General features: G+C 40.4%; 2 protein-coding genes across 3 annotated transcripts; both read right to left on the bottom strand.

The window, feature by feature from the left end:
- Window positions 1–780: 780 nt before the first annotated feature.
- On the bottom strand, window positions 781–1,824 carry RB195_003580 (uncharacterized protein; the record flags this gene model as incomplete). The annotated part of the gene is made up of 3 exons (XM_013437055.2): window positions 781–953; window positions 1,021–1,594; window positions 1,663–1,824. 3 exons carry the CDS (start codon window positions 1,822–1,824, stop codon window positions 781–783), a joined length of 909 nt encoding a protein of 302 aa, XP_013292509.2.
- A 3,144-nt stretch (window positions 1,825–4,968) lies between these two features.
- On the bottom strand, window positions 4,969–12,036 carry RB195_003579 (uncharacterized protein; the record flags this gene model as incomplete). Of its 2 annotated transcripts, XM_064201294.1 has the most annotated exons (13): window positions 4,969–5,067; window positions 5,669–5,743; window positions 5,800–5,886; window positions 6,028–6,192; window positions 6,381–6,477; window positions 6,553–6,636; window positions 7,420–7,556; window positions 7,611–7,740; window positions 8,010–8,182; window positions 8,237–8,388; window positions 8,524–8,599; window positions 11,089–11,193; window positions 11,953–12,036. In XM_064201294.1, the coding sequence occupies 13 exons, from the start codon at window positions 12,034–12,036 to the stop codon at window positions 4,969–4,971; spliced, it is 1,464 nt and encodes a 487-aa protein (XP_064057175.1). The 2 variants fall into 2 exon arrangements, with proteins under 2 accessions (XP_064057175.1, XP_013292510.2); XM_013437056.2 differs by lacking the exon at window positions 11,953–12,036 and having other exon boundaries at window positions 11,089–11,187.
- Between the last annotated feature and the right edge of the window lie 3,043 nt (window positions 12,037–15,079).

Below are 15,079 nucleotides of genomic sequence, written 5' to 3'. Positions count from 1 at the left end.
TGGAGAATTAAATTGACGAGTTGACTGAACGAGCAGAGAACACAACATACTTAACAGCGGACATCTCGGTCGGTATTTCCAAAAAAGAACATTTCAAGGAAGAGATTGTTAATGTGGACGCAACCAGTTCCGAAATTGGTGCAAGTTTTCTGGAAGTAGCTCTCAGAGGACTATTTGATTTGTCAGTGTTTGTTACTTGAAGCGTCGTCCTAAAATTCCTGAATGCTTAACTAATTGGTCTTACTTGTTGAATAGAAAGTTACGGTGCTATTTTTCCCCTCAAACGAGAATGCGATTACTGAATGCACGGCGTTGCACCAGAAGCAGATGAAAGCGGAGAAATTGGAGCATTTCTTTGGCACTGGAGCAAGGTGATCAGTCTTTGGATGCCCCATGTAAAAAATAACAACGGTCTCATCCTATTCTCTTAACAAGGCAAGGCTTTTCCTCACGAATAGCCCTTCAACACGTGTTCCAGTTGTTGTTTTTATAGTAGAAGTCACCAGTTCATTTATTAGGAGTATGGGAGTTTGCCTAAAATACTGTTTTCTTCAGAAAAACTGTATTTCTGTGGTCGTCATATGACTTTGAACAAGATCTCGTTCCAGGTGTCGTTTCAAGTAGAAATCACGCCAGAAAAGGAGAATTTCTGTTCCAGAGACGGCCATTTTTGTAAAAGGCGGCGAATGTAATAATTCTATCTTGTATTACCTGAATAAGAAATTAGTTTGCACTTTATTGAAATCATCTTGTCCACTAAGAATCAGTTCTGTTGAAGATTCAGCTATGCATGCCATCAGAGAAGAACACACCACCATCGGCAGCACAATACATGGGACAAATGCCAGGCTCTCCTGGATGACCAGGTTGACCATCATCACCAGGTTGTCCCGTCTTCCCGCCTTCTCCCGCTTGGCCGTCTGGCCCAGGTTTTCCCTTTGGTCCTGGTGGTCCTGAAGAAAAAGTGGATATCACTACAATTAATAAAACACCAAAGCCAGAAAACGCTGGTATTCCTACCCTGAGGACCGTTGTATCCTGGTTGTCCTTCGGGTCCTGGTGGCCCTTCCGGGCCAGGAGGGCCCTGGGGGCCAGGTTCTCCGGTAGTTCCAGAATTAGAGTACGCGGGTTGACCGGGTTCTCCAGGTGCTCCAGGCTTTCCCTGTATTCCGTCAGCCCCAGGTGGACCTTTTGGTCCAGACTCACCAGGAACTCCTTTGTATCCGGCTGCACCAGGTGCACCATCAATTCCTGCCTCTCCAGCTGGCCCTTGTGTTCCTTTAGGTCCCGGGGCTCCTGCTGGGCAAGGTTTGCATGGTGGTGGGGTTTGATATTCACATGGTGCAGCCGCTGGCCTTCCTGGGTTTCCTGGCATACCTGGTGCACCAGGCTTTCCTGGTTTTCCATAGCGTCCAGCAGTTCCTTTCATTCCTGTTGGTCCAGGAAGACAGCATCCTTCGCATTTGTTGCTTACCGTGTCGGCGTTGATCTTAGCCTCTTCTTCACCGCCGTAGCCAGTCTGACGAGCTGTTCTGTTGCTAGTAGGAAGGTCACTAATGTGGGTGACATCGTTCCAAATGTCCTGTGCAGATTTCTGAAAAAAAAAAACGTTTTTTTTTTGTTGGAATTAGCATAAAATCGGAAATTCTGAAGAATAATTACCTTGCAACTGTGGATTTCATTGTTCATAGACTGCTTCACATGTTTTACATAATTATGTACCATTGGTAGGGTCACACAAACCGACAATACAGCGAGCACCGAAAAGGTAACAGCCGAATAGGCGACGAAACGGTAAGCTTTGAGACGATAATCCACCTCCATTGTGAGTTGTGGACGAGTTGATCCGAATTCAAAAGCTTCTATATATACAGACGCATGGTAAACGGTCAAAGACCTCGAGTTTGTAGTAACCCGACAAGTTTCAGTTCGTTACAAGTTTATGTTTCTTGCGAACGCATACTCTCTGCCGCGATACGGTAAATAAACCGAGATCAGATGCGGATTAAATGCAGCACGCACGGGTAACAAAAGTTTTGATGGATTTGACAGCCTGCAAGGCAAGGTTGTCGCTATAATTCATCTTGTTCGCTACGAAATTTGTTAAATGCCCATTATCAGAAAAATAAATGTAAATCATGTCGCAAGTCCTATTTTCGATCCTTCTTTGCTTGTAGGATTCGCATTTCAAAATCTAGGGTCAAACGGGAGTGATTTTACTGGAAATGAAGTCTTGTTGGTCAAATCTCTTCGATTCGTCTGTAGTTCTGAATTCCTTATAAAAATTAGTAGGATTTGAAAAAAGGAAGATTAACTATGGAAGCTTTCGCTTCACGTGATTTAACTGCAATAGCTGTTTACAAAGAAATGGATGCATGTGAAACTTCTTGCACAAGTAAACTGTTGTTGCGCGGCATTCCCTTATGGATTTCAGACTAAAATGTTTGAACGGGTTTGCTTAAAAGAAGATTTTCAGAAATTAATTAAGATACCAGAAATTAGTTAATAAGTCATCAGAGATTAGCCTTCTTGAAAGGAAGCTAATGAATGATCACAAACAAGAGTCCCTTCAAAGTCCAAGTTATTTGCATATAGGCCTTTCGAAATCAATCGAGGTTCGAAATCGCTCTAGACAAACCCTACCATCATTCTGAGGTAGATAAAATGGTATTAGACTTGTCTGAGAGGATAAGAAGCACTGACTTGTGACATCGGCTCACCCGCGCAGGCCATTGTAAGGCTGCACACGCGTTCACATACCTCAAGCGGTTCTGAATTTAAGGCATCACCCCATGAATCTGTGGTAGTGCAGGTTTCAGGTGAGTTATGCCTGTACGGAGTCGTAGATTATGGAGAGAAGGGTGATTCCGTCTGTTTCTTCTTAATTGCCGTAAAAACGACCCGGAAGATACGACTTCGAGCGTTCCGGCGCGCTATTTTCTACAAGGAGTTCGATTGGAACGCGCCAGCCTTGTGCGGCGTCGAATCTTCCGGACCGTTTTTTACGGCAATTAGGAAGAAATGGACGGAATCACCCTTTTCTCCATAATCTACGACCCCGTATAGGAACTCTCCAACTGAAATCCGCACCACCGCAGATTCGTAGGGTGATGCCTATAAAGACGAATGCGTAGCCGCATCTCCATAGGAATTGATCAAAGCCGTGTATTCCATCCTCTATCCACTTCATGAGCCTATGGTTCCGTTGATTTGGAAGTTTATCGTATTTGAAATTGTGCAAACAAACTTAATACAAATTAAACCATGTTACACAATACAGCTACTCATTGACCTGCTGGTATTGAGCGGAAATTCACTTCTTTGAAATAGTATGGAGTTCTCAAAGTCATCAATTTCTGAATATTTGCAGTTTGCCATGCAAAGTTTGCTCGCGAAAGTTCTTCCAGTCACAAAGTTGCAGAGCGTGTGATAACTTGTTCTCATTCGCCGAATTAGTTAGATGAAGAGGACGTACGGCGTCCTGTGATACAATAAACATAACAGAAATACAAACAGGGGGACCAACAGAAAGGGACCAGTTCTCGCAAATCGTGATAAGAATGACTTTTTCGAATATGAGAGAGCATTGCCATTTGGTTTATTTATATTTATCCATATTTCCAGTGTTAAAATTGATTTATGATTAGGCCATAATTTGCAAATACAGTGAACTGATTAGACAGTTAATTAGTGTGAGATCAATATTTTTTTTTTGCTGGGATCACTCTAAAACCGATATCAACTGGACGTATGTTTGCTCGTTTTATAATAAAAGGAAAATAATATCACGCACATTTTTAAAGATACAGAACCCGATAACGTGGGTTTAAAGGGTGCAGATATCGATTCACCGAGGTTAACGATCACAATCAATACATGATCTACTGTCATGTCATTCGAATATTGAAGCATCATTTGCAAATATCTCTAAATACAGTACCTATGATCTATTCTATAAATGACGGCAATTGGGAAACACACAAAAAAAACAGCCCCAAGGAGGCGAAATAACAACTGTGAGCAGAGTTAGACGGACTAGTTTAACATTACGTACGATAGCTTAAGAAAACATCGATAATCGATCGAAATCGTAGATAAATCAATATCTAACTTACAATACAGACAAGGACATATTTTACACAATACCCACCCATGGGCGATGCAACATGCTAATTCGATGCTAAAAATGCTAAGTAAAATCTATAACTTCTTGAAAGTCATCAGAGTACTGTACTATGAATGCACAGTATTGTCGTACGAACATCAAATTTTAGTATTATTATTCATTCTTGTTCCGTTTTTGCCAAAGAATTTGCTACTGCTATTTCTTTACCCGTTAGTTCATCATTAGCTGTTTTTTTCAACGATAAATTCTGTCTTCAGGAAAAGGAATCCAGAAAAAGAAACTACTCAAGATTTATGATAAATTGCTTTACCGCGTGACGTTTATCTTTTTTGTTCGGTTATAATAGCAAAACCAAAAGAAAAGTAAGTATAGTGGGGTCAAAACGAAACGAAGCACGTACAGTATTGCGTGCGCGGCTTCTCTCCAGGCCTTCTCTTCTCAAGGAACGTAGCGGCCCGAAGCGTGGTGAAATCCTTGCCGGCACCACCCATCGCTGCAGTTCGTGACGGTCCCAGCTCGGTTCCAGCTGCTGCCTCCACCGGGCCGTTTCGAGCGCGTACGCAAATGCACCACAACTACACTCGTGATTCATGTCATTTTGACCCGACTATGATTACTATTTCACGCAAAGGAAGACAATGCAGAAAATCAGTGGGGGAGATCTAACTCACTCTGATGATTGTTTTTACTGTCATACCTTTACCTTTTACTCTCGTTAAAGATCATAAATTACATTATCTGGGAAAGTAGATAATATGATATAACCGTAATCAGAATAGTATCCGTGAAATTGAAATGGAAATGCCAACTACCACACTGCTATGGAACTCTGTTAGCTACGATCAGAGCACCGTATTACTCCGTCGCTTCCTGTCATCCGGGTCTGAGAGCAATTTGAACAGTAATTCACCGAGTTTGTCAACTTCTTGGAGGTTTTGAATCTGAAATCCGAAATTCTTTAGTATATGAACTGTAAACTGCCTTTATCTTCGGCAACTAACAGGCTAGATTTTCCTTTTGAAAACATGGAAATGCTTAAAAAAGCCTAATAGTTTGTGAAGAAATGCACCTATAATTTTTTTTTAAAATTTTATATGTATCTGGTACTCTCGAATTCATCACTGCCCTATTATTTGTTTCCGAAAATAAATTTATTGCATTTGTTTCATTTGGAGTTCAGCTTTTTTCCACACTAATATTTAAATACTTGGATTATTCAAACGCTTACAAATTGTTATTTGAAAAAGATAAAAAAAAAATTAACAGTTGTAATGTTATTAATGTCTTCAGTGAAGTTTGAGGTGTACTGGTTGCTTTTCCCTCTGAGAGTTTCCCGAGATATTTCCAGTGAAATTGAAAAAAAAGTGTCTTTGCATTTATCGAGATCTTATGAAAAATACCTCGGTTATGACAAAAATGACCCTATTAAGGGCTCCTCTGGAACATTGGTGTGGTATTCTGGTCAATTCTCTTTTGTGCAAATGTTTAGCCTACATGTATGTGTCTATTCAGGGAAAGAAGCTCTTAAGAGATGGAACTAACCAGCCACAGATGTGTTGTCCAGATCATATCCATCAGTTTTCCATCATCAATTTGATCAATACGCACGTTAATGCCCTACAAATCAATCGATACTGTATGGAACACTACTTTTCAGAGCCCACAGTACTCACCTTTGGGCTGATTCGAATAAATGGTATGTTGTGAGCTTGGCAACGTTCTTCAGCCATTTCGACAGCAAGGAGATCTTGTCCTACTACCTTAAGGAATGAAATTAATCTGTGGTTACTTAGTTATTTAGTTAGTTACTACTTAGTTCAGCATTAAATTGTAGTCTAAAACTTAGGGAAATAGAGAAAGAGAAAAAAATCAGTGCATAAGTTAGTTGAGTTTAGTTTTACCTGTTCAAGTATCAGCGTGCTCAAGTGAGCCATATTCTTCGCTTTTGCCTTCAGCGTTTTCCCACTTGTGTACTTTCGTTCGGATTGGGCCGGCTCACCGGTTCCGATTGAGACCACACCCGCCAAACGAATTCGGTTGTTGTTTTTAGTAAAAGAATCAACTTCCTGCAATAAAAATGAGTAAATATTCTAGTTGGAGTGATCAGCAGAGAATGAGTGGTGGATGCGCTAACCAATAACGCACGAGTAAAGGCCACGCCCCTCAGCGCTTGTTACATAACAGAGATGTTTTTCTTTCGATTTCAAAAGAAAAACAAACTTAGGTATTGTTTTAAAAAATATCTTACGCTCACCTTAAAGAGAATATTAAGAGGATAATTAGCTACAAAAGACCCGTCAACGAACTTCTTATCCTGGTATAGAAACGGTTCAAAGTATGTGGGAGCGGCACTGCAACATGGAGTATATTTCATGTATTTGATTGGTAAACTATTGGTGAACTATGGAATTGAGTTAGAGACTAACCTGCTAGCTCTAGCTGCATCCTTGAACATTATATCTTGTTCCTCGTCTAGAGATGCACCAAAAGGCCGAGTGAATGAGTAGTTTCTGGAAAATTCGTTGGTAGATCCAAGGACTCGGTAAAGGATGGAGGAGGATAAAGTGTCTCAACACGCTTGAGATGCCCTTTCGTGTTCACTTCAAATCAGAATCGTTTGAGCTTTACGAACATGTAACTGGCCTATACAACGACTTGCGGAGGGTAGTCGCTAGATCAAGTCAGTGTTTTTATTCTTCTAGACAAGTCTGCTACCAGTTTATTGATCCCGGAAGTGTGAAAGGTTTTTTGGTGCTGGGGAGGTTTCCAACCATGAATCGATCATACAGACACAGGGAACCTTCTCTTACCGGGTACACTACATCCGACTTGCATTTTCGGTAAAATCATGCAATTTAGAGGATTCTCAAGATTCTCAGAGCATTACGGGGTTAGAGTTGGTTTTATGGTAGGTTGAGAATTAGCCTGCCTTTCTCCCCTTGAGCTGGCTGTGCGCTTGCAACCCCCTTCCTTGCGAGTTCAATAATTGAGTTTCATTTTGTTAGCAGAAGACTGCTGGATACAAGAAAATGCAAATTGTCAGACGACCCTGGTAGCAATTTATCTATCTCGGAAGGATTGAAGGCTTTAAGGCTTGGTTGACACGAAGGTGGTTTCGAACCATCGATTCATCGTGTGAACCTCTTGCCGATTACGCCGATTATTACCCTTCATGGAAGTGATATCTGTTTTTATGCAAACACGAGTGCTGTAGGGGAAAACTGTGTGATAGGAACTATGTTAATATCCTGTAGTCCTGCGGAAATATGTATGCAGCCTGAAAAAAGACATACCTAAAAATATGCAGTCGAGCCGGAGCCATGGAAATGTCTAGAGCGGGCACGGTAAGCCGCCGGTCACATTTTTGGAACGTTTCCGTTGGAAAACAATCCGACAACACTTTTTCGATGTTTCTGGTTTGGACAGCGACCTAAAGAGATGACATAGATGGAAGAGTGCACCAGTATACCTCGCTTCTACTTACTTGATCACCAAGAAGTCGTGACATGGTGGAACCTTCCAAAAAGATTTGTCGTTTCATGTTCCAGTACAGGAAGAAACACTCAGTCAAGCTTTGCCCTTTTGCGGTGGATAATGCGAGCATTGATCCCGTACTGAAAAACTAAGAGAATTAAAATGATTTTGAAGCCTGAAATCCATCTTTTTCATCGGTGGTGGCTTAACCTATGGTTTGCTGCACTTCATTCGTTCTTTACTTTCTAAGTTAATAATGAAATCTGTTTTTTTGTTTGTTTTTCTTTCAAAATATTTTAGGTGTTATGGGTAATATAGTTATTAAGACCACTGCACGTGCTAAGCGACTTTGCCTAGCGGTATTGATTGAGATGTCTATCGATTGTTTTCAATCGAAGCTAAGACGAACCTGGTGCCTATCAGCCAATCGAAATAGTTCACTAATGTCTCGTCGCCGAGAATCCGCCGTGAGGCGAACAGAAGGCACACCACCGACACCAAACCTCGCATACCACCACCATCCATACACAACGGCAGTAGTCCTGATGTGCATTTGCGGCCACGTACAATATTGATCGGGGTCTGAAATAAATCGATCAGTTCAGTACCGATCAACAAGCGAATGATGAACTATACCTGTTCACACATTTCCTCGTAAATCACACCCGCATATTCTAAAAATTCGTTGAATTTCACTACACATTTATCGCACACTGTGCCACTATCCACTCGATCCATCAAGGTTTTCTGCCCATAGTCGTCTTTGTAAAGCGACTCTGGGTTTGCACCTGTAAAACGATCCCTGTTAGAAGTGGGAGCACATGGGGACTTCGTTGGTGAACAACAGAAAGGGGAGCAGCTCTCAAGCATCGTCCTCTGAGAACATTTTACTACAACCTATAGATGAAATTAAATTGATTTACCTAATGTTAATAGTAATCGAACTTCTGTGATTGTTGACTGAGGAGATGCCCAGACGTCGTGTAACTTGGCGGACATCTAAAAAAACAAATTTTTGTTGTGTCCAGTTGTATGTTCGGCTGTCCTTGAATATTGAATAGTTTTTTTTTGATGTTCCTGTTGAATATTTCATCAGTATTTTATATTATTGGTTTTCTTTGGCTGTAACAAAGATTGGTATTGGAATTTTTACTGTTTTCCTGGACTATGTTTCACCTAGCTTTATGATCGATGCTCAAGGGTTCCTTATTTCTTTGACTCTTAAACTGATTGCTGCTAAGCGGATTAACGACAATGATAAGCATCTATTGCGATAGACTCTACCCTGTGGGTTTCAGAATTCATAAATAAACACAATATCTGGTTTTTTGCACATAGGATCCTGATAGGTGCAAAACCAGTTGCATTAACCAATACGGAAAAGTACTAGTCACATTTCCTATCTTCAAGATCACTATTCAGGAGAGGAACTCCGCAAGGTTGGGGTATCCGTACAAGATCATAGCTATCCTCAGTCAAAGCCGGCAAAGGCGTTGATTACGGATGTTGAGCACTTGGATAACTCTTTAAAATAAATCGGATAATTTTTTCTTGTGGAAGTACCTGAATCCACCTGTTTATGGTTTTTTTTTAAATCAAAAAGAGGTTCTCTTCACCAAAAGTATCCCGTCCGTCTTAAAAGGACACTGTTTTGCTAGTTTTTGATTTTTTATGAGTTGATTTTTTCTTACGAGATATTTTTACAGGTGGGAGAAATTTGCAGAGAGAACAACGAAACGTATTGCTTCAATGCGAACTAATATAAGGTTATCCAAAAAATGGAATAGGCGACCTGTAAAGATTTCTTAGTTGCTCAATATTGGAAATTACAAACTTTTCCTCTGACCCTTTCAGGGAAATCTCCTCAACAAACCCGAAAAGGAGGATGGAAGCGAAGTTTCTGTTCAAAACTAAAGAAAAAAAAAACTAATCAAAACTTTGTCTTCAATGCTCCATTCCTCTTCTTTTGTAAGTCATTTTTGGTTTATCTTCACTTCTCAAAGAGAGTCGCTGGTTATATGTGTTTTTTCTGCGTAATTTTAAGAAGATTTATTGCCATACTGAGAGTAGGCGCACATAAAATGCTCTTGAGTATTCTGCACGTTTTGAATACAAGGAAGAACACTGAAAATGAGAATTTTTGAAAGATGAGGGGAAATTTTCGGGAAAAATCCAGGATCGGTCAAGAAGTTTTTTCCCAACTACATTCAAGAGGGGGAAGGGGGGAGGGCTCACCCGAGGTGATTGGGCGCAGCCGACAACACGAGACAAGACAAGACAAGTTAACACAAACCAATTGACATATTTCAAAGTTTAATGATTGCTCATATAAATACATATAAATACATAAATGCTTCTCGTCGTGCTAAAAACTCGTGCGAAGAAGGGAACCGAATTCGCTGAAGGAAGGATTAACGACGAAATGGTGGATTTTAAAGAAGAATTGAAATCTAGTAGTTATGACATCAGAATCACTATCAACGACTATTGCATAGTATTAGTAAATGTTCCGCTTTGTTACGGAAAAGACTATATAAGAGATATATTTACAGTATATGTATATGATATGTATTTTTTTCCTTCGTACGAGTAAAAATTAAAAAAATGTGGCTTCAAACTGTTCTCTGGTTACTCATTTCATTGCATTTTCAAGTTCCAGGAGTTCACCGGTCAAGCTTCGTGCCATGACTTGTCTTAACGCGTCTTCACAGTGTAAGTCTTGTCTTGTCCTGTCGGCCGCGTCCAATCAGTTCGGGTTTCTCCTGATGGTCCCGAACATGGGACCAAAGCGTTAGTTTTAATCTTTTCCATACAACCGGCACCTATGGGTCGTATTTCCCCCCTTTGTAGTATTTGTGTTTTCTTTTTTCTTTTCCGTTCTGTTTTTAGTGATGCTTCACCTTTTTTCCATATAACAATGTATTAGTAGCATTCGATGCGTTATTACGTACTGTTCTATACGCCTCAATAAGTGTAACCTATCAAATGCGTCGTCGTTATTATCAACGAGTTAAGAATGCTTTGATACAAGTGAAAAAGCCACAAAATCATTGGTGTTATCCCAGTACTAAAGGGAGTTTAGCGGTTGTTTGCTTTTTTTTACTTACGTTGATGTTATAGTTCAGTGAGGACCAGTTCTCGTTCTCGACAAATATGATAAATAGTAGGAGGTGTGTTTTTGTTGTCGTAAGGAGGTAAAAATAAGGAAAATGAGGAAAATGTCATGAAGGATTGATCGAATCCACCAAACGGTGGCTGGAAAATGACGTCAGATACTAATTACGCAGAAACGTTTATGTTTGAAAATGAAAATGATGCACATAAAGATTATTTCATGCGGAAAAAGATTAATTTGAAGCCGTACGTCATTCACTTATGTATATTTGACAGGTCTAATTACTTATCCTGTCATGAATTCATCATTCAGTATTTTTCTCTTGTTTTTTTTTCCTGGAAATACTAATGAAAGAGCTGCACAGAGTGCGAACCTGCTGTTGTGTGGCGCTTTTCAGGAACACCATCAGCGTGTCGACCCGTTCCACCCTTTTATTAGCGCTCATCTTATGAGCGCATGACATGCGAGGCATTGTGGCCTGAAAAAAATGTGAACCTGCAAATCTTCTGAGAAAAAAAATTTCTGAGAAAAGAAAAAAAAAAGTGAGCACGAAATAACATAGCACAGGAACGGAGAAACACAAAAAAACCAGAAAATAACTGAAGAAGCAATGGAAGAAAAGATGAAATCATTGCCGGAATCACTCGGTAGTGAGAATCATTCAACAATTGGGCTAATTTTCATTTCGTTTGCAAAGTGTGCAAGAAAAGTTTCGAATAACGGATTAATTTTCTTCGGAGAGGGATTCGGCAAAAGCGATTCTTTAAGTAGGATTCGAAGGCGTATCCGGTCGACAAGAAGTTGAAAAATGGTCGGAAAAATCGGACGAATGCGGAATTGAGTTTGCTGTGTAGTGCGGAACGTATGTGTGTTCCTGCAAATTTTGTGTATGTCGTAAAGTTGATGAATAACAAATGAGAGCTGATTGCCATCAGCATCATGAACGAGTACTTCCGGTAATCATGTAGCTGCTTTGAGAATTTGAAAAATTAATGAGTTTATAGTGCAAAACTGAGGCTTTGTCTGTAGAAATAGCCATTTGAAACATAAATGAGAACTAATGGCCATGGTATAGCGAACAGCATTGATAGAGAGACAGCGAGTTTAAGAGGAAGCATCCGATGTGATATGGCGGAAGATTTGAAAAATCCTTGTTGATATTCGAAGCAGCCTAACGACTCGCTGCCTTCGGCTTGAATGTAGAGGAATTGAAGCGATGCGTCAAACATTAACGAACCATCAAAGACGCTTCTTCCAAGCGTGTGCTATTTTCACGAGCCTTTAAGTTGACAGGATGTTTGTGCAGTTGGCTCCGCCCCATTCTAAAGGTTTTATGTGGAAATGTAACACCTCGAGCGGGCTTGATATCGAGGACCAAACATCAAGCAAAATAGAATATATCCTTTAGGAAAAAAAAACAACAAAATTAAAATGATGGGGGCAATAACAAAGCCATAACGTATATTCAAGCCTTTTAAGGAGAGAAGCAAGGATTGTGAGGTCACAAAATGTGCTCAATTTTAATAATAATAAATGATATAGAAGAAAGTTCCTGACGTTAATCAATCAGCTTCTGCTTTGTTGGCGCTAAAACTAATTCGAACCTCCGATCGATCGTGCTGCCAGACAAATAATAATAAAGCATGATAAGTAATAATAATTAAGTGCCCAATGTATGTGAGTTCGTCAAGAACACCAGAACAAATTACTTTCCAAGTCCTCTCCGAACATAAGGAAACAAAACCGCTCTACAATACAAGTGCGTAAATCCGTAATCACAGAAAATACGCGAATTTGATACGAAACTATTGTTAGTTACTGTTGTTAGTAATCTTACAGTATGGACCTCATCCTTTTAAAATCTCCCCCTTCTCCTTCTTCGCAGAACATTCGAATATTACTTGCCTAAAACGCTCGTATCCTGAGCATTGTCAGAGACGTAGAGGAAGTCTTTGATCATCGTGCCTCACGTCAACTGGAAGCTGACGAACAAAATCCTCTGCAGCTTCGAAAAAAAAAAACAAGTGTTAATGCGAGTGCGTGCGTTGTATGTGGGTGTCAGAATTGCTACCATTGTGCTGCTGTTGTGTGGAAAGAGCGAACGAGCGCAGTGATGTTCACAATTCAATAAATGCATAAATAAAATGCGGTTTGATTTAGAAAAAAAAACACCTTTACCCTCTCAAAGAAACTCACGAGGTAATCTGCAACACTTCTGCAGTTCTATTTCTTGCCCCTTTTTTAAGCAATACGTTTAATAAAATCCTCAATCCACATTACACAGCATGAATAAGAAGCAAAATGTGTTCAGACAGAAGAGTTTAAAGTTTAAAGTTTTTGGCGTTAATCAATCCGCTTGGGATCCGCCCCCACGTTCACTTCAATTCAGGATCGTTTGAGGTTTACGGTCGAACTGTAACTGACTTATACAATGACTTGCACTGGCTAGCCGATGTGCCAGGTCAGTGTTTTTATCCTCCCAGACAAGTCTGCTACCGATTTATCGACCCCGGAGGGATGAAAAGCTTGGTGAGCACTAGGGCGGATTCGAACATTCGATCGGTCGTGCAGGAAGCGGGACCTCTAACTGCTACACTCTAACCGCCCCTGACAAAAGAGTAATTTGCAAAAAAAGGCGAAATTGGCCGGCCTAAATTCACCGTGTGCAGAAAGTTCCCATCTCTTGACATCATTATCCTTATAGATTCGCAATTGCAGGCAAAACAATTTTTTTTTTCTAAATTCACATCGCCAATGTTTGTGCAACGATCGCGAATCTATCTGTAAAATAGCAGGAGAGGGAAATTGGAAGGTACTTCGGAACATTTCGAAAAAACACGAGCATGTGCACTGCTGAGCAGACGAGAAACTCTTCGCTGTTGTCTGGCGCAGCAAAAAATCAGCTAATGCCGTGCGAATGCAGAATTCTGATGAGTTCTCGGAAGAGTTATGCTAAGACGAAGATAGAGCGTAGAGCATAAGATAACATAGAGCATTCCAACTCCAAGTGTTGAATCTAGTACTTTTGATTAGTTTTCTTTTTATGAAGTGGTACGAAATAATGAGGAGAGGATTTCCAAGAAAGCTGATGGTTGTTTCGACGAATGCGCTTGTGCAAAATTAAGCTTTGAATGAGCTTTGAAAACAAATTCCGTCGTTACGTCTAGTGGAAAGACCATTTAAGTACATCGAACGGCGATAAAATGCTTAGTGTAGCCTCGGCGACCAACCCGTCGACTGGTAAGCATCGCGAAGATAAGCGATAACGTGTGTCGCACGCCAGTTGACACGCATAAGATTGTCGATAAAGCTCGGCTTACTGCTAGACTTCAGGGAATTGGGTTATGATTTGAAGAGAATAAGAGAAAGAAGAGAAGGAGAAGAAGTTTCTGTAGAAAAATTGAATGACGACGAAGTGCCGCCAGATAATGTTGATTCGCTAATCGACGGAGAATAACAATCGGATAAAAAGGAGGAAAAAGTGAGGAAACTACAAGATCTAGGCTCAGAACAAAAGGTCTCTACGGGAACATGTTTATTCTTTTTCCTCACAAACTGTAAAGATTTGTTTTTCATTCAGAATTAACACAATCTCACAGTATTCCACTAGCACACCAATAGAAATCCAGGGAAAGAACAACAATGGGATTATATGTACGAATTTTCACGAAACTTGATCAGAGATGATGAAGACAGGACGTGATGGCTAAAGAAAGACTTGACATAGTTCATTCAAAATGACATCTTTCAAGATTAGTGGTATGTTCACTGGGGACAACTGTCCCAGCACAAAAATGCGCCTCATCGGAAAACTTCATCGTTCCTCAGAAAGCGAACGTTTGGAAGCGAGAAAAACTGATTTGGATCCATGCCAAGACGTCAGACATTGAAGTGTTGTGAGCTGTATGGTTGTTAGCACTTCAAGATGTTTAAAAAAGAACGTTGGTGGCGGTTTGAAGAGCCATGAAGTCCAACGATCAGGAAAGTATCGTGAAGTGATCAAAGATGCGTGTTTTCACCATGTAGGTGAAAATCTTCGCGTAGCTTTGGGCGGTTTTTACCGTTCCGCTGCGCTCTTCAAAGGTATCTTTTCAAATTCGAGTTTTTTCCCCTGAATTTGACTGGCCTCTTATGGCAAGACGCCCCCAGAATCTGCTATACGAAGGTTTTCAAGACGGGTCGTTATGGCAGCAGGTTCATATCATTATAATAACGTGGACAACGTCTAAAAGAACTGAATGGCTGCCAAAAGAATCTGTAGTTGGAGAACTGTCAGCATGTGGGTGGATTTGTGGAACAATCAAAGTGGACAGCAGCTCTCAACAGCAAAAGAAGCGGTTTGCAAGCGATTGCTTAAAAACAAC

Source organism: Necator americanus, chromosome IV (genome assembly GCF_031761385.1).
Source record: "Necator americanus strain Aroian chromosome IV, whole genome shotgun sequence".
NCBI classification, from domain to species: Eukaryota; Metazoa; Nematoda; class Chromadorea; order Rhabditida; family Ancylostomatidae; genus Necator; species Necator americanus.
This window is presented reverse-complemented; position numbering and strand designations above follow the sequence as displayed.